A 26031-nucleotide genomic window follows, 5' to 3' on the forward strand; every position below is an offset into this window, starting at 1 on the left:
TTTCTAATAAAGTTATGTGGCAGCTCTTTTTTTTCTCTGTGTGAAATAAACACAAAGAAACAGTTCATTGTCACAGTTTTTAAGCCACAGTTAAAACACATCAAGGCTGTGTACTCTCTCTCTCTCTCTCTCTTCATTACTCTTTTCTCCCTATACCAATGACTGCATCTCAAAGGATCCATCAGTTAAAATACTGAGGTTTGCAGGTGATACAGCAGTCCTTGGTCTCATTTGAGACTCTGATCAGTCTGCATACAGCTAAGAAGTTGAACAACTTTTAAATATAAACAAACAAACAAACAAACTGGCCTTGTGGGGCAGCCGGAACAATCTGGAGCAGAACACACTTAAAACTATAGACATGACATAAAGACACTTCCCTTCCTCACTCCCAGGGGTGAAATCCAGCAGGTTCTGACAAACTGATAGCAGAATTTTTGAGTAGTTCAGAAAACCGGCAAATACCACTTCCGGCTGGCCCCAGAGTGGCCTGGGGATGGAGATTTTGCAATATCCTTCCCCCAGGAGTACCAAGAGAATGGGGATTTTGCAGTATCCTTCCCCTGGAGTGTGGTGGGAATAGAGATTTTGCAGTATTCTTGCTCTGCCACAGCCACCAAGCCACACCATGCCCACCAACCCATACCCACAGAACTGGTAGTAAAAACAAATTAGATTTCACCACTGCCCACTCCCCCCCCCCCACTAAAAGTACAACAGCCAAATTATACTGCTCAAAAAAAATAAAGGGAACACTCAAATGAACACATCCTAGATCTGAATGAATGAAATATTCTCATTGAATACTTTGTTCTGTACAAAGTTGAATGTGCACAACAGCATGTGAAATTGATTGTCAATCAGTGTTGCTTCCTAAGTTTTTTGAGTGGTGTATATTTACCAAATGAAACTAATGGCATTATGCATAATAGTTTTGGCTACCTGGTTCTTGACTAGAGCTATAGCTTGAAATACTTCAACTCTCAATGGGAGTTTGCTATGTTTTTAGGAAGTGGATCTAGGTTATTCAGATTGACTCACTATAGTATTATTCACCAAAACATTGCAGAAAGTTTTTAAATGTCATATTCATAGAGATAACGATTGGCACCTCCTAAACCTGCAGTAGAAAGTGGACAATCCTACCACATTCCTCTCATTATTATAGGTTCTCAAATCACTGGGCTAAGTACCAGGAAGTACCATCTTCGGCGCTATGGGTGCACCCTCTATGGCTGTTGCAGGTGTGCAGGCACGCAACATCCGTTGGCATGAGATTAGGTTTTTGAGCATGTGCAGATCTTGTGTAAACACGCTCATGCAAGCAAGATTTCGCTGATTTTTGCCGATATTTTTGCTTCTGTGCATGCGCAGAAGCAAAAAATCAACAAAAATTGCTGAAATCTCCCTCCCATGAGCATCTTCACATGAGATTTTGCTTTCTGTGCATGCGCAGATACCAAATCTTGCACAAGGGCATGCATGCACATGTTAGGGGAATGCAGCTGCGCATGCATCCCAAAAATCACTATCGGAACATAGCACCTTACCATTCCAATAGCAGGATATCACTGGTAATTACTTTGGCCTAGTTGAGGGAGGGGATGCAGTTATGGCCACTTTACGACCTGGGGGTTTTCAAATCTCAGAATTCCTGAGCCAACATGGTTGGTTCAGGAATTATGGGAGTTGAAGTCCACGGCTTGGAATGCAGCCATAATAGCCCACCTCTGGCCTAATCCCTTCAGAACCCTTTGGGAATCTGTCCTGTCCTGCAATGCTTACTTTATTCTTTCATAAGGGAGGGAAAGAAAGATTTAAAATGCCCTTCCTTGTCAATCATTGTATAGTCCTGCGAGAAAAACCTGAGAGTAAGGTGAGATTCATTACAGTTTAAAAATATTTTTATTTAATTGAATTTGGGGCGGTCACAACATATATAAAGAGACAATAGTAAAATCAGTCCAATTAATACATAAAAACAATCCATAAAAATCTACTTTAAAACTTCCATTACCATTCATGCAACAATTGTACTAAAAACATTTGTTGGTCAGGGGGAAGAGCTAGTAACTCGGGCCTGACGACAAAGATGAGTTTTTAGGCTCTGTCGGAAGGCAAGGAGGGTGGGGGCAGTGCGAATCTCCGAGGGGAGGTGATTCTAGAGGGCCGGGGCCCCCACAGAGAAGGCTCTTCCCTTAGGCCCCACCAGCCGACATTGTTTGGTCGATGGGACCCTAAGGAGACCCACTCTGTGGGACCTCACCAGTCGCTGGGATTCGTGCGGCGTATAGAAGTCCTTTTTGAAATAGTGATCCCTAAAGCATGTTGGGCTGCAGGTGAAAAGAAAAATGAAAAATATTCTTAGCTGATGAGCATTAGTAATCTGCTTCCTACACATAGAAGATACTCATAGGAGATTGCCCATGTCTTTTCTTTTTCTACCTAAGTGATTTTGTTAGTAAGATAATTGAGGATGCAGACCTAAATTCATATTCCCTTTAGCAATTCCAAGTCTCATGGATTATTTACCCTTGATCATGTTCAAAAGCAGGAGAAGAGGGAAATGCTATCTTAATTAGGAATGAAATAATTACTTTTTTTTTTTAGTTGTCGATTTTTCTTACCTGCTTCATCTCTTCCTCTGTCTGTTTCTCTGGGCGAGAGAGGCCTGCTACTTCCCAGGAGCCAGTGTGATGATCAAAGCCAAGCGCGGGATTTTTCCATTTTGCTATCATTTTCTCTCCACCTTTGTGCTTATTTAATTATGTCTTATTTCAAACAGGATGGGGCTGGACTGCACACAATTCAAGACCTTTTTATGCTGTTTCTCCTCATTCCCAAAGGAGTAATTAATACCTTCTGCAATTCTCAAGTAGAACCTTTCTTACCACAGAAGTTTCAAAAGATAAAGAATAAATGCAACAAACCTCTTTTTTTTCCTCTCCCCCTTCTTTTAATAAAAGGTTAGGAAAGAATTGTGTTGTTGCTGTTGCAGTGGAAGCTTGCCATGGTAACTAAATAAACTAAGGGGTCTGTCCCCTTGACTCTTCAACCTCATTTCACCATTTGAAGCTTAAATGCAAATGCCCTTTTCCTCTTAACTTTAAACCCACCAATCTTTTCATTATTGTTTCACCAACATTCTCTCAACCCAAAATTTCACCCACGGGGATTTAGATAGCATCCCGTAATTTTAATGGGATTTACAATTAGTTCAGTGTGTACAGAATTGAAGTGCAGATAATTCATATTGTAAATTTTCTGTGTAGTTCTCTGCTAATCTTTTTCTGTGTCGCTCATAGAGGGGGGGGGAGGTTATTTAATATATTGTAACCCTGATCCATATATTCCTACATGCATTATGGAAGTAATTGTATGATTGTCTTTATTTTACTTTTTCTTTTGGATTCTCTCCTTTTTTAATGAGACTGAGATTAACTCAGTTAATCAGGTTACAAGCGATGTGCCACAAGGGTCTGTTCTGGGTCCTATTCTTTTTAATATGTTTGTGAGTGACATAGGGGAAGGTTTGGTAGGGAAGGTTTGCCTATTTGCCGATGACTCTAAAGTGTGCAATAGGGTTGATATTCCTGGAGGGGTCGGTAATATGGTAAATGATTTAGCTTTACTAGATAAATGGTCAAAGCGATGGAAACTGCAGTTTAATGTTTCCAAATGTAAAATAATGCACTTGGGGAAAAGGAATCCTCAATCTGAGTATTGTATTGACAGTTCTGTGTTAGCAAATACTTCAGAAGAAAAGGATTTAGGGGTAGTGATTTCTGACAGTTTCAAAATGGGTGAACAGTGCAGTCAGGCGGTAGGGAAAGCAAGTAGGATGCTTGGCTGCATAGCTAGAGGTATAACAAGCAGGAAGAGGGAGATTATGATCCAGCTATATAGAATGCTGGTGAGACCACATTTGGAATACTGTGTTCAGTTCTGGAGACCTCACCTACAAAAAGATATTGACAAAATTGAACGGGTCCAAAGACGGGCTACAAGAATGGTGGAAGGTCTTAAGCATAAAACGTATCAGGAAAGACTTAATGAACTCAATCTGTATAGTCTGGAAGACAGAAGGAAAAGGGGGGACATGATCGAAACATTTAAATATATTAAAGGGTTAAATAAGGTCCAGGAGGGAAGTGTTTTTAATAGGAAAGTGAACACAAGAACAAGGGGGCACAATCTGAAGTTAGTTGGGGGAAAGATCAAAAGCAATATGAGAAAATATTATTTTACTGAAAGAGTAGTAGATCCTTGGAACAAACTTCCAGCAGACGTGGTTGGTAAATCCACAGTAACTGAATTTAAACATGCCTGGGATAAACATATATCCATCCTAAGATAAAATACAGAAAATAGTATAAGGGCAGACTAGATGGACCATGAGGTCTTTTTCTGCCGTCAGACTTCTATGTTTCTATGTTTCTAACTTTTAGTTTTCCTCCCTTATCTTTCTATTTCCCAAGTACCTTTAAAGTGGGGGTGAAATCCAGCAGGTTCTAACAGGTTCTGGAGACCCAGTAGCAGAAATTTTGAGTAGTTCAGAGAACTGGTAGCAGAAATTTTGAGTAGCTTGGTGAATCAGCAAATAACTCCTCTGGCTGGCCCCAGTGTTGGGAGGGAATGGGGATTTTCTACTGCCATTGTTTTTTTTGGAGTTTGACTCAAGAATATTTTCATCCTTGAAAAGATTTAATTCACTCAATTGACTGTATTAACAGGTATTTCAAGGCAGGGGGTCCACTACACAAGTCAACAATGAGTACATTCCTGCAGAATTGTTTTAACACCACTAGCTCATCTTATTCCCTTAAAAGAATATGTCAGGAAAATAATTTTGAGTTTCTCTATTTGTTTTAAGTGCTGCGCATGAGTTTTAAACATATTTATATAATGGACACTCCTTGGTTAAAAAAATGTCACGCTTCATTCCTGACTCTTCATCCCTCTTCATTGTCACTTTGAAATTTAAACGTCTGCATGTATTAAATACTTAGAAATGCCAACTGTGAATCGAATTCTCAACTTATTATTCTGGAAGTAATATAAATAATAGAAAATTTATGAGAAAAGTTTTATCTTGTGAAAAAAGAACTATTAAATCATAATTTTCTTTTTTCCCACATACAAAGTACAGCAGTACCTTGTAATATGAACCCCTTGTCATACGAACTTTTCGAGATATGAACCCGGGGTTTGGAATTTTTTTGCCTCTGCTTATAAACTTTTTTCGCCTTACAAACCCGCCGCCGGGATGCCCCACCTCCAGACACTCCGCTGGGCACAGCTGCACGGCTGTCACCTTCCGAAACAGCCAGGGCACTTCTCGGCGTTCTCCCGAATGCCGAACCTGGAAGTTCGGCAAAAGTTTGGGTTCGGGTTCGGGAGAACGCTGAGAAGCGCTGCCGCTCTTCTGTCACCTTCCCAGAAGAGCCATGGAGCTGTCAGCCACTTGGGAGGCTCAAACGGAGGTGGGGAATCCCAATAGGGAATTTCAGGGGCGGAGCTTTGACATCACAGAGATGTCCTTCCTGGCCGGCTGAAACAGGGACTCCAAGAAGGACGTCTCCGTGACGTCAAAGCTCCGCCCCTGGAATTCCCTATTGGGATTCCCCACCTCCATTTGAGCCTCCGGACCGGCCGACAGCTCCACGGCTCTTCTGGGAAGGTGACAGCCGGGCAGCGGCGCTTCTCGGCGTTCTCCTGAACCTGAACGCCGCACCCAAACTTTTGCCGAACTTCTGGGTTTCGGCGTTCGGGAGAACACCGAGAAGCCCCCTGCTCTTTCGGAAGTTGACAGCCGGGCGGCGGCACTTCTCGGCATTCTCCCGAACCCAAAATTTTGCCGAACTTTTCAGGTTCAGGTTCGGGAGAATGCCGAGAAGCACCAGCTGTTTCAGAAGGTGACAGCCGGGCGACGGCGCCCAGCGGAGCACCCGTTTTTGCGATTGTTGGGGGGGCTTGCATGCATTAATCAGTTTTCCATTGTTTCCTATGGGAAACATTGTTTCGTCTTACGAACTTTTCAACTTACACACCTCCTCCCGGAACCAATTAAGTTCGTAAGACAAGGTTTCAATGTATTCTATATTTATATAGAATAAAATAAAAACAAATGGTATAGGGTTTCCTGCCTAAGCAGGGTTGGAGTAAAAGTCCTCCAAGGTCCCTTCCACCTCTGTTATTCTGTTCTATTATAACCTGTTCTATATAATATGTGAGTCTATTGATGCTTTGGTAGTACAAAAATGTGGGAAGACGTCTGTTTTTATAGAAACAGGTTATGCAAAGTGCTTCCAACTCTTACTTAGTATAAATAGTTTAAAAGCATCACCACATCCTGCCATGTGTGTAGGTCCCGTTTACATTTCCTGTAATTCTTCAAAATAAGGTCCTTTGTGCCTTATATTTTAGCTATAACTATTGTGTATATTTTAATAATAGCAGTCCATGGCCATTTTAATATTTCAACCATCAATAAATAGCCTGCTGTTCCTTTACTTTTTATTTGTTTCATTTCCTATTCTTCAGACAAAAAAAGCTCCCCAAAGAGTTTACATATATGGCATAATACATAAGGAGAGGGATGGACATGTTTGTGTGTGAGAGAGAGAGAAAGAGAGAGAAGTAAGAGGCAAAAATCAGACACTATAATTGAATTATAGAAAGCAAATCAAGTTTCTTGTAACTGCTCTTTCTATCCAGAATCAGTGGATACCGAAGGCTTTTATCTTTGTCTTTATTTTCTCCTTGGAGGAAGGATCCTTCATTCCCTTGCATGAGATCAAAAAGCAGCATCCTTCAGCTGGGTTGGATGGAGTCAACCGTCAGATCATGCAAGTAGTCCTCATTAAGGATAATAATGGGACTGAAATCTCAGTTGCTAAGCAATGCAGTCATAAAGCACATAACATCACGGGTTGTGCTGGCTAATGGCAACGTTGCAGTTGCCGCTACTGGGTGCGATGTCACATGCTCGCCATGTATGACTTCTAGCTGGCTTCCCCATTGACTTTGCTTGTCAGAAGCCAGTAGTGAAGCTAACACTGTTGTCATTGCAGTGTTGCACTGTTGTGATTGCCAAGCGTTCAAGTCACAATCTCATGAGTATGAGGATGCTGTGATATCTGTAACTTTGAAAGACTAGCCATAAGTCTCCACATTCAGTGCCATCATAAGTGGTCACTGAAAAAGTGGCTATTAACCAATATTAACTATTATTATATTAAATAATAAGGATTAAATATACTTATTAAGTATAATTTAATAATCCTCTGCATGTATTAAAAGGAATGGTTAGTACAGTGTATTCCTTTTTAAACCAGGCAGCAGGCTGGTTACCTGCACAAAGGGTGAGATTAAATTTTACTGTCCTTTATTGTGTGTCATATGTAGTAGTCATATAAAATTTTAAAAATTCAAAACGGTGTGTGTGTGTGTGTGTGTGTGTGTCTGTTTGTTCCTTAATGGGGAATCTTTCCAGAAGAAATATAGAATAGAATAGAATTCTTTATTGACCAAGGGTGATTGGACACACAAGGAATTTGACTTTGGTGCTTATGCTCTCAGTGTACATAAAAGAAAAAGATACATTTGTCAAGAATCACGCGGTGCAACACTTAATGGTTGTCATAGGGTACAAATAAACAATCAGGAAACAATATTAATGTAAAGTGTAGGGATACAAGCAACAAGTTACAGTCATACAGTCATAAGTGGGAAGAGATGGGTGATAGGAACAATGTAGTAGTAATGCAGCCTTAGTGAATAGTTTGACAGTGGTGAAGGAATTATTTGTTTTAGCAGAGTGATGGGGTTCAGGAAAAAAATGATCTTGTGTCTGGTTGTCTTGGTGTGCAGTGCTGTATAGCGTCATTTTGAGAGTAGGAGTTGAAACTATTAATGTCCAGGATGCAAGGGGTCAGTAAATATTTTCTCTTTCTGACTTATACAGTATACAGGTCCCCAATGGAAGGCAGGTTGGCAGTTAATTGTTTTTTCTGCAGTTCTGATTATCCTCTGAAATCTGTGTTTGTCTTGTTGGGTTGGAGAATCGAACCAGACAGTTATGAAGGTGCAGATGACAGGCTCAATAATTCCTCTGTAGAACTGTGTCAGCAGTTATAAATTAAATGTATTACAATTTATCTAGGTTGATGACCATGAGGACAAATTTGGCTAGCAGAGAGATTTGGCCCAGAAACGAGATACTTTGCCAGCAATATCAGTTTGGAAAATCAAATTTGGAAGACGCACAACAATGGCAAAATTAATAGTAAATATTCTGAACAGAGGTTTGATTAGATTCTAGCAATAATGGCTTTGTTATACTGTATATAACATATATATCAATAAAGCAAATACATATCACACAATAAAGCAAATTCCAGATAGTATGCTGTTTCTCACTTTCTTCTTTTTCCTTTTATGTGGTAATTTATTTTATTTAATCACTGTTGTAATTAATTTTTTTTTAAAAAATTAAAAAATTTAAAATCACTGTTGTAATTAATTTTTTTTTAAAAACCTCTTTAATCTTTGAACAGTATGAGTCCCTTACACCAGCTCCTAGAATCCTAAGCAAGGTAGTGAAGAACAGTGTATGGAAAGGCATAGAATGCTCAAAATAATAAAGGGAACTCTTAAACGACACAATATAACTCCAAGTAAATCAAACTTCTGTGAAATCAAAATGCCAACTTAGGAAGCAACACTAATTGACAATCAATTTCACATGCTGTTGTGCACATTCAACTTTGTACAGAACAAAGTATTCAATGAGAATATTTCATTCATTCGTATCTAGGATGTGTTATTTTGAGTGTTCCCTTTATTTTTTTGAGCAGTATATTTTCATTCTTTTTTCCCTCTTAGCACCTAGCCTGCCTGAATGCAGGAGTTATTTCTTTGTACCTTTTGCCTAAGTCACATGGCAAAGCTACCTGTGCATAATGCAGTGAAGGTTTGTTCCTCGACTATTTTGCACAAAGCCGAATGCACTTTTTGGGAGATGAGAAAGAATGGTTTGCCCAAGACAGCCCAGATGACTTAAGGCGGGTACTAGAACCTGGTTCCTCCGTTCTTAGACCAACACTATAACTGGTACCCCTCACTGTCTCTCCATCAACTACTGAGCCATGGTGGTGCAATGGTTAGAATGCAGTACTGCAGGCTACTTCTACTGATTGCTGGCTGCCAGCAGTTCAGTTCTGAGCAGCTCAAGGTTGACTCAGCCTTCCATCCTTCTAAAGTCAATAAAATTAGGACCCAGATTGGAGGGGGGTGGATATATACTCTGTAAATTGCTAAGAGATGGCTGTAAGGCACCATAAAGCGGTATATAAGTGGTATTGTTATTGCAATATCCTTCCATCCCATAGTTGTAAGTGAGAATTTATATTCTGCAGACCCGTAGGCTAGGCATATTCTTCTATAAGTTTCAAAGACATATGGCTTGATTATTATACACTACATGGAGAGAGAGAGAGAGAGAAAAGCAAGTTTGCTATTGTAGTAAGGCATTAGACTAGAAGACATTGAATTTTAATTCTGCCTTACACACAATATACGACACAATATAACTCAAAGTAAATCAAACTTCTGTGAAATCAAAATGTCCACTTAAGAAGCAACACTGATTGACAATCAATTTCACAAGCTATTGTGCACATTCAACTTTGTACAGAACAAAGTATTCAATGAGAATATTTCATTCATTCATATCTAGCTGGGTGACTTTGGGCCAGTCACCTCCTTTCAGCCCTACAAGGGAAGCAATGGCAAATCGCTTCTGCAGAACCTTGCCAAGAAAACTCCTCCAGTCTCCTCCAAGAATTGAACATGCTTAAACAGAGGAAACACACACATACATACACACAGAGAGAGAAACGGGTAGGGGAGAGAGAGAATGGATGTGTGTGTATCGGGGCGGATTCCCATTCCCGCTGCTACTGCTGCAATGCACACTCAGCTTTGCTTCTCCTGCATGTGCGACTGTGCATCCCAGTATGTTTTTGCTCCTGCTCATGTGCAATAAGTAAAATTGTGAGGACGCGCGCATACACAAGATTTTGGTGATTTTTTTGGTCCCGTGCTTGCGCAGGAGCAAAAAATAAACTCTCTCTCACACGCATCCCCTCACAAGATTTTGCTTCCTATGCATGCACAGAAGCAAAAACACACTGTGACGTGGGCGCACACATGTAGGAGAAGCAAAGCTACGCGTGCAACTCAACTTTGGCTACTGGTGAGGCATCCTTTACCATTCCGGGAGGAATCCACTAGTGGTGTGTATGTGTATATGTATGCTTGTATATATACAGTGTTCCCTCGATTTTCGCGGGTTAGAACTTCGCGAAAAGTCTATACCACGGTTTTTCAAAAATATTAATTAAAAAATACTTAGCGTTTTCTTCCCCTATACCACGTTTTTTTCCGCCCGATGTCGTCATATATCATTGCCAAACTTTCGTCCCCCTTTAATAAATATTTTTTTTAATAAACTTTAATAAATGAACATGGTGAGTAATAATCTAAATGGTTGCTAAGGAAGTGGGAAATTGTAATTTAGGGGTTTAAAGTGTTAAGGGAAGGCTTGCGATACTGTTTATAGCCAAAAATTGTATATTTACTTCTGCATCTCTACTTCGTGGAAATTTGACTTTCACGGGTGGTCTCGGAACGCATCCCCCGCGAAAGTCGAGGGAACACTGTATGTGTGCGTGTATAAACACACACATGTGATAATGCCCCTCATAAACAGGACACTAATGGGAAATGCTTAATTTTTGGCTCATTGGAAAGGCTGCATTTTCTCATCTGTAGTTCAATCTTCCCTATAGCTTTAGAGTGGCCAACTAATCCTAACTAATATCATGACAAATGATATTACTGATCCCTCTCCCCTCAATAATATACACATGATAATCTAGAAGTACTGGTTAAAATAACAGTAGAGGCTTTTCTGTCTGTCTTGTTTCCTTTAGAGTCTGTTTTTGTTAATAGAGCGTAGCTATTGTACTATTTGCACTGATCAAGTGAGCCATTATAGTTGTTTTCTCCTCCCTTGCTACCTACTGTGAGAAAGGGCTCTTAGTTCCTACTCTGCCAGGCCACAAAAAGCAAAAAACTCCCTATAGGGGTAGAATGACCTCTTTTATAAGCAAATACAATGCTTTGCATTCGAATAGGAAAAATAGTTATGCGCCATTTAGCATTCAATGATTGCACAGACCTATTTGCTGCTGAAGTGAAAAATGTATAGCACACCTCTTTTAAGGGAGAATCTGCCTTTAAACCTTCTTTCCTTTACAGTTAGCCTTTTAATTCAGGGAACTACTTTAGAAAAAAAAACCTTAAGATTTTTTTTTTAATCAAACAAGCTAAGGTGAAATGGAATTAGTTTGATTTTTTCCATCAAATATTTGTGGGGGGATTTTGTTACACAGCAACAATTATTACAGAGGAATTCACACACTTGCAACAAAATCAGTTCACTTGATTTTTCCCCCCATTGATTATAGCAACATCCAGTTTTAATGACTTATGTATTTTATGACTTATTTATGAATTATTCATTAATTATTATTCAATGGATTATAGTAGAACTAAGTCAATTCTGATGTTCCATTAATTAAATATCAAGATGATAAGTAATTAATTTGTTTCCCAGGCATACAGTCTAGGGGTGGGTTCCATCAGTTTGCCTCGTTGACGTTTCATGCATGCGCAATTGCTACGCTCGCGCGTCACCTCATATAATTTCACCCCCGTGCATGCTCAGTGTCAAGATTTAGCCCAAAACACAGGTGAGGAGCTGATCAGCTGTGCTTCGGGCAAAGAAATAAAGGTTAATATTAACCCAGAGGGGGATGGGAAGGCTCTTTCCCAAGCAGCGGAAGAGGAAAAGGTATCCAAACATGCAGAAATTTTGCAAACGCTTCCCCAAAAAGATGGTGGTACCTACAGACTAGCACCGCCCAAAACGGATTCCTGACGCCATTGTTGCATCATCAGCGGGTAGCTAACAGTTCGGGCGATCTGGTCCAAACCAGGAGAAACCTACCCTGATACAGTCCCTTTTCTTCTTCCTTCATCATAGCAAAAAGATGTTGCTTCCTCTTTGCTCACACTGTGGCTCCAGAATAAACCAGGTTAAATAGTCGATTAAATTGTAAAATGATAGGGACAATAATATTCTCCGTATCCAAGAAGTTCTAGACTAACAACCATAAGTGATCCCCAAATGTCTGTTGCTTAAGTCTTTAAGTGAGTTGTGCCCCATTTTATCACTTTTCTGGCCACTGTTGTTGTTCAGTAAATCGCTGCAATTGTTCAATTAGTAACACGGTTGTTAAGTGAATACAGCTTTCCCATTGAATTTGCTTGTCAGCAGGTCGCAAAAGTTGAACATGTGACCCCAGGACACTGCAACAGTCATAAATATGAGTCAAATGCCAAGCATCTGAATTGTGATCACGCAACCACAGAGATGCTGCAATCGTTGTAAGCCTGAAAGGTTGTCATAAGTAGAGGTTGTCAGGCAGAGAATGAGGGGATGTTCAAAGGGGAAGTTGTCGTAAATGTCACCAAACCATCAAGTACAGTTAGTAGAAATAAAAAGAGGACACATTTTCTTGTGGGTGATTCGACCGTTAGAGGTGTTGATTTGGGACAGAGCAAGGATGTGATTAAGGTGCTGAGGTGTCTCCCAGGGGCCACTGCCAGCAGGGACAGGAGGCGGATTACAAACATTGTTAAGACTGTGAGTAAAGGTAATAACGTTGATGTGGTGGTGCATCTTGGCACAAATGATTTGTCCCAGAGAAATGTTAATGTAGTAAAAAGAGATTTTCAATGTCTAAGTGTGGAGCTGGGTAAAATAACTGATTCAGTGACTTTCTCAGAGGTGTTACCGGTTTGTGGCCAAGAGGATAAAACAACGTGTATCAGAGAGTTTAATGTGTGGTTAAGGCAGTGGTGTAAAGCTGAAGGTTTTGGCTATGTAAGTCATGATGTCAGTAGGTGGTCTAATAGGGAGTTGTTTAAGAGGGATGGTTTGCATCCATCATACAGAGGTACCCAGGTGCTCGGTGAGGAATTCAGAAATTTTTTGGACAGGCATTTAAACTAGTTAAAGGGGACAGAGATGTAACTGATGTGGGTGATTTCTGTCCCCGACCAATGAGGATAAAGCAGTTTTTGGAAGCTTATGAAAAGGGAGCTGCAAATAATATAGATGTAGTTGTTGATGATAAGGGGCAAACTAATAACGAAAATAATGTTCTTCGGGTAATGTGCACAAATGCTCGAAGCTTGAGCAACAAGCTCTGTGAATTAATGGCCATAATATCTAGAGATAATTTGGACCTGGTTGCCATAACTGAGACATGGTTTAAGGATTCTAATGAATGGGAAATATCCATACCAGGATATACACTGTATAGGAAGGATAGAATAGAGAGAAGGGGAGGTGGAGTAGCCATTTATATTAAAGAAAGTCTAAAAACAACACTAATTCAAAATACGTGTCAAGATCTAGAGACTCTCTGGATTTGCATGCAAAATAAAGAAGGTTCTGTCATTAGAATTGGGGTGATCTATAGGCCTCCAGGGCAATCCGAGGAATATGACAACAAGATGGTGGATGAAATTACCCAAATGGCAGTAAAGGGAGATATTGTGGTTATGGGTGATTTCAACATGCCTGATGTTGACTGGAATATCCCCAGTGCCCTTACATGCAAAAGTAAGAATATAGTAGAGGCCTTTACAGGAGCAGCTCTGGCACAGCTGGTTAAGACACCAACTAGAGGGGAGAATATTCTAGATTTAGTTTTTACGAATGGGAATTGGGTTTCAGATGTCAAGGTGGGAGAAAATTTAGGTTGCAGTGACCATCTATGTTTGTGGTTTGATGTAAAAACTCATTGTGAGCAATCCTATAATGCAACCAAAGTATTGGATTTCAGAAAAACAAATTTTAATGCAATGGGAGAATATTTAGATAATGAATTAAAGGGGAGGGATAAAATGGCAGGAGCGAGCATCCAGTGGACTGTATTAAAAAAGGCCATCTTAAAAGCCACTGGACTGTATGTAAGACAAATAACTAAAGGTAAAAGGAAGAAGAAACCGCTATAGTTTAGCAATGATGTAAGGGCTATAGTCAATGAAAAAAAGGCTGCCTATAGGAGGTATAAAGAGTCTGGAAGTATAGCTGATAGGGAGGTATATAAAATGAGACAGAAGGAGGCGAAACAGATAATATATGCTGCTAAAGCCTCAAAAGAGGAAGAAATTGCCAAATCTGTAAAGAAGGGGGATAAAACCTTCTTCAGATATATTAATGATAAGAAGAAGAAAAACTACGGCATCACGAAGCTTAGTACCGGGAATAATACATGCATTAATGGGAATAAGGAGATCGCTGACCATTTCAATAGCTACTTCTGTTCAGTTTTCTCAAAAGACACCTTACAAAATAATACTATAGAGGGATATAGCATTGCTTCCAGCTGTACGGATTCAGCTCCAGTGATCTTAGAAGCCGATGTCTTAGAAGAACTTGAACGATTAAAGATAAATAAGGCAATGGGTCCAGATGGCATCCACCCCAGAGTTCTTAAAGAACTCAGATCTGTCATTGCTACCCCCCTGACTGATTTTTTTAACCAATCCTTGTTAACAGGAGAAGTTCCTGAGGAATGGAGAATGGCCAGTGTTGTGCCTATTCACAAGAAGGGCAGTAGAGAAGAAGCTGGTAACTACAGGCCAGTTAGCTTGACATCAGTTGTAGTTAAAATGATGGAGACTCTACTCAAAAAGAGGATACATCAGCACCTAAAAAACAATAACTTATTAGACCCAAATCAGCATGGCTTTACTGAAGGCAAATCATGTCAGACTAATCTCATTGATTTCTTTGACTATGTCACAAAGGTGTTGGATGAAGGTGGTGCCGTGGATATTGCCTACCTGGACTTCAGCAAAGCCTTTGATACGGTTCCACATAAAGAGCTGATAGATAAATTAGTGAAGATTGGACTTAATCCCTGGATAGTTCAATGGATTTGCAGCTGGCTGAAGCGTAGACATCAGAGAGTTATTGTTAATGGCGAGTATTCTGAGCAGAGTCAGGTTACAAGCGGTGTGCCACAAGGATCTGTTCTGGGTTCTATTCTTTTTAATATATTTGTGAGTGACATAGGGGGAGGTTTGGTAGGGAAGGTTTGCCTATTTGCCGATGACTCTAAAGTGTGCAATAGGCTTGATATTCCTGGAGGCGTCTGTAATATGGTAAATGATTTAGCTTTACTAGATAAATGGTCTAAGCAATGGAAACTGCAGTTTAATGTTTCCAAATGTAAAATAATGCACTTGGGGAAAAGGAATCCTCAATCTGAGTATTGTATTGGCAGTTCAGTGTTGGCAAATACTTCAAAAGAAAAGGATTTAGGGGTAGTGATTTCTGACAGTCTCAAAATGGGTGAACAGTGCAGTCAGGCGGTAGGGAAAGCAAGTAGGATGCTTGGCTGCATAGCTAGAGGTATAACAAGCAGGAAGAGGGAGATTATGATCCCACTATATAGAATGCTGGTGAGACCACATTTGGAATACTGTGTTCAGTTCTGGAGACCTCACCTACAAAAAGATATTGACAAAATTGAACCGGTCCAAAGATGGGCTACAAGAATGGTGGAAGGTCTTAAGCATAAAACGTATCAGGAAAGACTTAATGAACTCAATCTGTATAGTCTGGAGGACAGAAGGAAAAGGGGGGACATGATCGAAACATTTAAATATATTAAAGGGTTAAATAAGGTGTAGGAGGGAAGTGTTTTTAATAGGAAAGTGAACACAAGAACAAGGGGACACAATCTGAAGTTAGTTGGGGGAAAGATCAAAAGCAACATGAGAAAATATTATTTTACTGAAAGAGTAGTAGATCCTTGGAACAAACTTCCAGCAGATGTGGTAGATAAATCCACAGTAACTGAATTTAAACATGCCTGGGATAAACATATATCCATCCTAAGATAAAATACAGAAAATAGTATAAGGGCAGACTAGATGGACCATGAGGTCTTTTTCTGCCGTCAGACTTCTATGTTTCTATGTTTCTATGTCTCTTTTTCTGTGCTGTTGCCTCTTTGAACGGTCACTAAATCGGTTATAAGTCGAGAACTACCTATAAATGGAATTTTTACATGCACGGGAAGCAAAAAATTGCTAAAATCTTGTGGGGACATACTGTACGGGTGGGTGCAATTTTTTGCTTCTGTGCATGAGCAGAAGCAAAAAACCACCAAAATCTTACACGCCTGGGCGTCCTCTCATGAGATTTTGCTTCATTGCGTGCACAAAAAATGAAAGGCAAAAAGATGGCGGCGCCCGAAGGACTGGCATGGAGCGGTCATGTGCAAATTGCGCAATCTGGCGGTCGCTACCTGTGCGCAGTTGCCAACCACACCAGTAGCAACCCATCCATGGTGGAGACTCTTTGAGAGCTCTATGCAGTGAAATTTCATTTTAATGTATGCCGATTCGCATACATTCAAAGTGACAATAAAGTTATTCCAAGTTTAAGTCATCTCTTGGCTTTCCTCTGCCTTCTCCTTCAGGAAGTCACCATGTTCTCTATGTAGCCTAGCCCATCAATTTTAAAGAATCTAGTACTTTAAAATTAGGACATGGGGCGTTTCAGTTACCCCTTCTCTCTGCTTCCACAACTAAAGAGAGGTGTGGGGTTTTTTGACCCCTCATATCTTGAGATTTTGTCGCTATTTTTCAAACTGTTGTCTTGGAAATCATGATAGAGTAATCATTGTTAAAAGAAGCAGAAGACACTAACCGATGAAAGTATTCCCCCTTTTCTTTCTTTCTTTCCCTCAGAGATTTTTATTTCTCTTTCTCATACTCACTCACTCTCTCTCTTTCTCTCTCTCTCTGTCTCTGTCTCTCTCTCTCTCTCTCTCTCTCTCTCTCTCTCTCTCATTATCAGTTGTTTCTTTATAGCAGATTTTTTGCTTTTTGCAAAGTACACGTTTCAAATGCCAGTTTCTGAAGTTGTCACACTAGTTTGCTTAATCCATCAATAGGATTTATCTCTAATTATTATGTTTTAGCTTAAGGATATGCAGTTAATCGAAACCCACAAAATTTAGCCAGAGCGAGATTAACCTTAACAATGAGCTTCAATAAGTTGGATTTTTTTTAAGCTCGCTACCTATATCTGAGTTAGTTTTTTGAAGGCTAATGTTATGTCACTAATGAATTCTGAAGGCATGAACAGAAATGGCAATTTCAGATTAATTATTCTTGAGGCTGCGGGCAATTTTTTGACAAATGCTTTAAAAATCAGACTTATCCTTGGCAGATGGTCTTTTTAAAAGGTACATGGGAGAGAGGCTTCTCTTTTCTAGAGAGAATGGCAAACTGCCAGAAGAATTCTCTGCTGAAAAAGGAATAGCAAAATGGTCAGGCAATTATTGATAAGAATGGGGTGGGGGTGAAGGTATTGAAGGTCACAGCTATTTTTTCCCCGGCCATTGTGGTTTCCCTAGAGTGAATCTCACTCATTGCAATAGAAGACATCATGTTCCCATTTCAGGGGTTTTTTTTTTTCCTATTTTTTTATTTCCAAAGTTAAAATACAAAATAAAGACAAAAAAGGTGGAAAACAAACTAACCACTTTCTGACATTAACAATACAAATTAAAAAGCACATGTGTGCGAATAACGAATATGCCATTCACTCAACCATAAAAAAGTCAACCTTGGCTGAATGCTTATGAATGTACTAAAATTATCTGATGTGTTCTCTTCCACTTACCTAACAGGTCTACAAGTGGTTATAAGTTTTAATTAATAATTTGATTTGATTTTTAAAAATACTATATTACATAAATATATGTCCCTGGTGTGGAAATCTGTTTATCTAGCAATCCAAATGACCCAGCCTCTGTTTTTACACACAGATATACACAGTCAAACACACACACACGCGCGCGCACAAACACACTCACCAGGTAACCTGTTCCCATTTGCAAATGCTTCAGTACAGTTTTAAGAAAGAACCATAGAGAGAAAAATGTGTGTAAGTGAGGGAAGAAATTTGTAATCTTTTAGGCACCCAAGTTGCTATTTCACAGATCCTCTTGGGGTTTGATAGAGAATTTAGTTTACTTTTTCAGATTGAAGAACTAGTAGGAATGTGATTTAAACTGTTCAAAAGGCATGGAATAAAAATTTTCCTGAAGACAACCAACTTTTTTTTTTACGAAGTGCAGAGGTTGGAAAGAAGGTCTTTCGATACAGGACCATCCCTTTCTTTTCAACTGAAATAGTCTAAGAAAAAAATGTATTCTCTATATTATGGACATGTAAGCTACACAATGCTAAAGGGCGCTATGTATATACTGTATCAGGTAATACCATATTTTCTTCTCCACTAGAGAAATTCCACTATATTTCTGATCTTGAGAAAAATAGATGGAGAGATGACTGATTAAAGATCTGAGAGACTGACCTTCAATTTTTTCAAAAATCAGAATTGCACAATTTGGAAGATTCAATAAAATATCAGCCTAAGGATATGTTGCAGAGACGTATTTTGCCAAATTCATTCATAAAGCAATACAATTAAGATTATTATTATTAATTATTATTATTATTATTAATTATCATCATCATCATCACAAGAAACAGTAATACACAGCAAACAAGGTTTATATACTGGAATTCGTATCACAATATCACAAGTCGAATTTGTTTTGGTCCATATGCTCTCAGTGTACATAAAAGAAAAGATAAGTTTGTTAAGTATCATCAGGTACAACACTTAATGATAGTCCAGGTACAAATAAACAATCAAGTCATATTAGGAACCAGTCAATATAAATTATAAGGATACAAGAAACTAAGTTAGAGTCATTTGTGGGAGGAGATGGATGATGGCAACAATGAGAAGATTAATAGTAATGCAGACTTAGTAAATAGTTTGACAGTGTCATGGGAATTATTTGTTTAGCAGAGTGATGGCGTTCGGGAAAAATCTGTTCTTGTCTCTAGTTGTTCTGGTGTGCAGTGCACTGTAGCGTCATTTTGACGCTAGGAGTTGAAACAGTTTATGTCCAGGATGTGAGGTATCTGTAAATACAGTATTTTCAAAGCCCTCTTTTTGACTTGTGCAGTATACAGATTCTCAATGGAAGGTAACTTGGTAGTAGTTGTTTTCTGTTTAAATTGACAACATAAGTGTTTTAATTTATTTTATCTCCTCATAAATCCAGTGCTTGGGAGCACAAAGACCACATCCATATTTTTAAAATTATTCCAATATCAAACCAGGGAATAGAGCATGCACCTTTAAGAACCATTTGAATTCACTCTGTTGTTATTTGAACATCTCAAGATCAAAATGACAAATTTCAGCAGCAAGCCTCCAAAAGTGGCTTGAGTTTTCAAAGGGGTTTGCCCAAAATAAGAATGTATTGCTTTTTAGATTTCTTCTTTTTTTAAAAAACCTTCCTACCTAATCCAAATAAAAATACTTTCAAATTATAGCTTTGCCCCTCTTTTGTGATATTATTGGCACCCTGAAGGCTAAACATAAAAAATGGTAAGAAAATCTACCCCCTCTCTTATCACTATAATTTGTCAATTGATGTCACATCAATCATGATTGAATTGCCAAACAGTCTCTACTATTGTATATGTGTGTGTGTGTACAGTGTTCCCTCGATTTCCGCAGGGGATTCGTTCCGAGACCGCCTGTGAAAGTCGAATGTCCGCGAAGTAGAGATGCGGAAGTAAATACACCATTTTTGGCTATGGACAGTATCACAAGCCATCCCTTAACACTTTAAACCCCTAAATTACCATTTCCCATTCCCTTAACAACCATTTACTCACCCTTATTACCGGTACTCACCATTGAATAAGACACTTAGCGATCCTGATATTTATAAATATAATTATTTATTAACAATAATTATTTTTTTTGTTATTTATTTGCAAAAATTATTAGTTTGGCGATGGTGTATGACGTCATCGGGCGGGAAAAACCATGGTATGGGAAAAAACCCACGAAGTATTTTTTAATTAATATTTTTTGAAAAACTGTGGTATAGGCTATTCGCGAAGTTCGAACCCGCGAAAATCGAGGGAACACTGTATACGGTATACACACACACACACACACACACACATACATGCATACATGCATACATACACAGGGAATATGTGTGTAATAAGAATATTCTGTAACATTTGCTGTTGCATTTGTATTTAATATCTTGATGTCAGAGCTGTAAAGTCAGTTATTCCTGTTGTTGTTAATTTACTGTTATAGCTGCTTCCTTGTTATGCAATTTAATTTTCAACCCAGCAGGGGGCTAATAATCTTCACCTATGTAGATTTGGAACAAGGCTGTTATTTTCCATGTCAATATTGTTTATATTCCTATTCTGGGTGATTCTTTTTTACACTGATTTGACATTCACATGGCAGTATACCATAGACTCTCTTCATAGGTCAAAATGAGAAATGATTTGTTGGAAAAAATTATAAAATCTGACCCTTTCACTTGAAGCGCGTGGTGTTTCCACGAATATTTCTAATGGGAAAACAGTGGATAATGTCTACTTACATGATTTCCTAAATATTTTTGTATCCTGTTTTTTTAACTGTTCTGCCATCCTGTATAATGTATCTGGCAATATCATTGATTCGGATGGAGATAAGCACATTGTTTTCATCAGGTCCAGATTCAAATAATCTTCTCTGGAGTTATAAAGCCAGGAACAATAGGCTTCTAACAAAATTATGCTTCATGTTTCAGCAGATTATTTCTGCTTTGCTTTGAAACTATAATTTGCTGCTACATCCAATGTCAGCTTGTTTAGCATTGGTCAAATATTTAGAATGACAAAGCAAGGTTTCATTCCACTCAGATGCAACCCAGGAATGAATAATAAAATGATGATAATTCCTCAGAGGCTGTGCAGTTCATTCCCTGATATTTCCACACATTCTTTCCAATGCTGCTGGTTGGAAAAAAAGGGGATAAATCTCTTTCATTTCCCCATGGCTGCCATTCACACAGAAGGCTGTTATTTCATCTTTCCTTCATCTTCTCCAACATAAACATGGCCTGCAGTTTCTCCTAATGCAGGATTTCCAGAACTCACTCCAATATATCAGTAAATTCCCTAAAATGTCTGAACTCAGGTCTCTTGTATGCTATAACAAAATATAATTAGATCTTCCTGTCATTTTAAAATTGAAAACACTTAATATTGATTTTTATACATAGAGTCACAATTAAAATAAGCTTGGAGCTGAAATATTAGGCACTTCAAGGTTGAAGTCTAGTCTGGTTTTGGTGGGAAGGATCTAACTGCATGTTTCTTTTTTATTATTATTATTTGCCTTATTTTTTATAACATTGCATTCGAAGGCAGCAGACAGAAATGGCAAAATGTCTCGAAGTGATAACTTATTGGAAGAAATGTTTATTGCCTTGCATATTCAAGAATTTTATTCGTTTTATGGCGCAAACGAAATATTTGCGCTTCCTGCAGCTTCATTGAAATTATAAGTGACAATATGTTGGAAGTGTAAAAAAGAAAGAGGCACGTTCTACCACCAATGGTGGACATGCACACAGGCAAAAAGTTTTGGAATGAAATAACAAATTGGTTAAAAGAAATAGCAAATGAAGAAATTTAAAAAAACCCAGAATTATATTTATTGGGTATTTTTAATTAAAAAATAGAAAAAGAAGTAAGATACCTAGTTATACATATACTAACAGCTGCCAGAATAGTATATGCCCAACAGTGGAAAACAGATAAAATACCGGAAGAAAACATAATAATTAAAAAAATACTAGACTGTGCGGAGATGGACAGGCTATCCAAAAGATTAGAGGGAAAAGAAGAATCAGATTACTATAAAACATGGGCAAAATTTTATGATTGGCTAAAAGAAATAAATAAATAAAAATTTATGCAAAGCAACACGTCAAATAAAAGAATTCAAAAATTAATATTATGTAAAAGAAGTGTAATTCTCTGATCAAATACCCCCCCCCCCCCAAAAAGTGGGGAAACTTTCATTTCCCAAATGTTGCATATATATGTTTTTATGTATGTTTTTTTTTCTTTGTCTTGTATGTCACATTTGTAAAATAAAAAATAAATTATAAGTGACAGTTGCTTGGAAGAAAAAAAACTAGTCTCAAAATGACTCTGTCTTTAGGTAACATTGAATGTATTCCTAATTAACAAATTTTAATGGCCTTGTAAATATTATATAAAGGTTCGTTGTTGTAACTGTAAATGATAATTGGATTAATCAGCAAGTGGCTTATTTTATCTCCAAGTACTTGGGACTTTTATAGGCTGTAACTAAACTATTAGTCAGCTCACTTTTAGCAGTTTGATCAGTGCAAAATACTACATGCTTAAGCAGTACTGCTCAAAAATGCTTAATAAGCCAGCAACTCCCCGAGATGGGAAAGAAGCTCTCTGCTCATGTTTAAGTTGCATTAGTAAGGCGTCTCACATTAGTCACTGGCTGTGAATGTTAATCACTTTCAAGCAATAATTCACAGCGTTGTTGTAGTACTGTGGTGCTCATAAAATGAACTCCGTAACCCACCACTACCCAGGGGATATGTCTCTTTCATTGCAATTGAATACCCAGCCTGGCTGCACAATAGTTAGGATTATGAAATAGTGCATTTTTAAAAAGGGTGAGCAGATGGATAATAAAATAACAAGCTCTGAAGCAGGTTTGTTAATTATCTCTCTGTCTGTCTCTTGTTGACAGAAGGAGTATGCGAGATATGGCTGACCAGCGAAGATACTGGGGCTTATGGAAGAGACATTGGCACAGACCTCCCGAGTCTCTTGTGGAAGCTAGTGGAAGTGATCCCCGAGGGAGCTATGCTAAGGCTCGGCATGACAAACCCGCCGTATATTTTAGAGCATCTGGAGGTACGTTCAGAAGCAAAGCCATTGCAGTGACTAACCAGCTTCTTTTGATGTCATGCAGAGACCGACAGGCTTGCCGCTTGTGAGCGTTTCATAACATTTCATAACACGGAAATGCAAGGTAAGACGGGATCAGAAATAGCACAAGCGACGGGCGAGTTCATGAAGGCACGAAACCCAAAATGTTCAGCGAGGCCCATTCTGGATGGAGCGGTTGATAAACAAATAGTCAAGGAATATATCAAAAGTCTAGGCCACCGGGGAAATAAATAATGCACATTTTCTAATCCTCCCCTGAGCTGATGCCCTGAAGATGCATGTTTGGACTACAGAATGTTGTAAGTACCATTCAGCAAAGCTGAAGGCAGAAGATACTGCAAATTGTAGCCCTTATAATACCACACTGAAGGAAAGTCTGATATTTAACACTTTATTTATTTTATGTATTTATTTATTGGATTTGTATGCCGCCCCTCTCCGTAGACTCGGGGCGGCTAACAACAATGACAAAAACAGCATGTAACAATCCAATACTAAAATAACTTTAAAAAAACCTTATTATAAAAGCCAAACATACATACAGACATACCATGCATAAAATTGTAAAGGCCTAGGGGGAAAGAATATCTCAGTTCCCCCATGCCTGATGGCAGAGGTGGGTTTTAAGACGTTTATGAAAGGCAAGGAGGGTGGGGGCAATTCTAATCTCTGGGGGGGAGTTGGTTCCAAAGGGCCGGGGCCGCCACAGAGAAGGCTCTTTCCCTGGGTCCCGCCAAACGACATTGTTTAGTTAACGGGACCCGGAGAAGGCCCACTCTGTGAGACCTAACTGATCGCTGGGATTCGTGCAGCAGAAGGCGGTCCCTGAGATAATCTGGTCTGGTGCCATGAAGGGCTTTATAGGTCATAACCAACACTTTGAATTGTGACCGGAAACTGATCGGCAACCAATGCAGACTGCGGAGTGTTGGTGTAACATGGGCATATTTGGGGAAGCCAAATATTCTTTCTTTTCCTTTTGTGCTTACAAGATTGTGTAATATTCTAGATCAGGGCCAGAGGCATCACACGTTGACCACGCCCATGGCCAGTTTAGGGAAGGGGAAGAAAGTTCCAATACATCATGTGATGATGACATGAGTTTGACACCCCTGTTCTAGAAACTTCTCCAACTGCAGTGTTGGCACTTCTGAATTCAGTGTCCAAGACCTATGTTATTTTTAGATGAATCATCACAGGTTAATAGGTAATAACATCAGAAGATTTTGCATAGTTTATTCCCACAGAGTTGGCCTTCTCCGGGTCCCGTCGACTAAGCAATGTCGTTTGGCGGGACCCAGGAGAAGAGCCTTCTCTGTGGCGGCCCTGACCCTCTGGAACCAGCTCCCCCCAGATATCAGAGTTGTTCCCACCCTCCTTGCCTTTCGCAAGCTACTTAAAACCCACCTCTGTCGTCAGGCATGGGGGAATTGAAATTTCCCTTCCCCCTAGGCTTATAGAATTTACATATGGTATGTTTGTATGTATGATTGGTTCTTTAAATTGGGGTTTTTTACATTGTTTTTAATATTAGATTTGTTTACATTGTCTTTTTTTATTGTTGTTAGCCGCCCCGAGTCTTCGGAGAGGGACAGCATACAAATCTAATAAATAATAATAATAAAATAATAATAATAATTGTTCTGCCTGGGTCCCCCCAGATGCCAACACCAACCAAAAAGAGTATCCAGACACACTGGTAAAAAGCAAAGGCAGTTTATATACTTCAAAGCAAACACAGGTAACAAAAACTGTTCTTACAGACAGGAACACTATGAAGCTTCACAGAGGTTTCACGAAGGCCAGGCAATAAAACAGGATTCTTGCTGGCAAAAACCACGCTGGAGATAATAAAACCCACGCCTCCCCCAAGTCTTCCAGACTTCTAGGCCACAAGCCAAGATCAGAGACGCCGAGAACCGAAGCAAGCTCACAGGACTCCCAGTTGATAACGCTCCACAAGACTGTAAGGGCGGGCCTGCCTTTTCAACCCTGCTGAGGAGAACCACACCCAAACCCAGCTGTTGCCAATTCAGGGATGGAAATACCTTTCTAATTGGCCCCGTCTTTGAGCTGCACATCGCTGCCTCATGTCTATTATAGCCTGTGCATCTTCATCCAATGAATCCAGGCTACTAGCTGGGGAGAGCCCCCCCCGGGGGGGTCTCAGGCTGCTCTCCCTCCTCTTCCTGACGTTCCTCTCCCCCCGTCTGCCTGGTCCTCCCCCTCCTGTTCACTGTCCTCCTCCTCTGGGCATGGAGCCGGCAGAGATCCAGCCGGTCCCTGAGGAGCCTCAGGCTGAATCACAAATAATAATAATAATAATAATAACAACAACAACAACAACAATTTATGCTGTTTTGAACTTCTTTGAGTATATTTTATCCCAAGATGCATACCAGAATTAGTTAGCGGGTTTATACAGGCAGCAGAACTACTGATTATTTTTGTTGTTGGCTTTTTCTTTAGCATTTTTTTACATGCAGAATGGCTTTATTTGCATATTTATATGCTGCATAAAGACCAACCAAAAGGAAAGGGAAAAACATAAAACCTCAATTAAATTTTTAAGTAATGCAAACTTTCCAAAGGGGAGTTATACATAATATTCAGTTTGCAATCAGTACACTGCTTCCTTATGTCATTTATCTTGAGTGTAGCAATGCATTTCAGAAGATTGGCTGCAAAGGTGGCTGTTCTGGTCTTTGGTCTTCTGTTTCTCACAGAATATCTTAAACCTCACTTCAGTAATAATTTTTTATCACTTCTCATTAAATATGGTATATATAAATGCATGTTAATAGGGTGGTTTGATTACTCCAAGGATATGCAGTCTGTAACTTCTAGGATATACCTCTCCCTAAACCAGGGGTGTCAATGGCGGCCCATGGGCCAGATGCGTCATGCACAGACCATATACACCTCAGCTTCGCGAAGGGGGAAACGTCACGATAAGTCACGTGATGGCAATGTGTGCCA

General features: G+C 39.3%; 1 protein-coding gene across 5 annotated transcripts in view; it reads left to right on the top strand.

The window, feature by feature from the left end:
• Nucleotides 1–26031, top strand: part of CDKAL1 (CDK5 regulatory subunit associated protein 1 like 1) — a 652416-nt gene that overhangs the window by 274449 nt on the left and 351936 nt on the right. For all 5 annotated transcript variants that reach the window (XR_011558700.1, XM_070747379.1, XM_070747382.1 and 2 more), the window contains one exon: nucleotides 22850–23016. Coding sequence is in view for 4 of the 5 variants with exons in the window: in XM_070747379.1 (XP_070603480.1) it covers nucleotides 22850–23016 (167 nt within the window). In the remaining variant the exon portion in view is untranslated. The remainder of the gene's footprint in view (nucleotides 1–22849; nucleotides 23017–26031) is intronic.

Source organism: Erythrolamprus reginae, chromosome 3 (assembly GCF_031021105.1).
Source record: "Erythrolamprus reginae isolate rEryReg1 chromosome 3, rEryReg1.hap1, whole genome shotgun sequence".
NCBI lineage: Eukaryota > Metazoa > Chordata > Lepidosauria > Squamata > Dipsadidae > Erythrolamprus > Erythrolamprus reginae.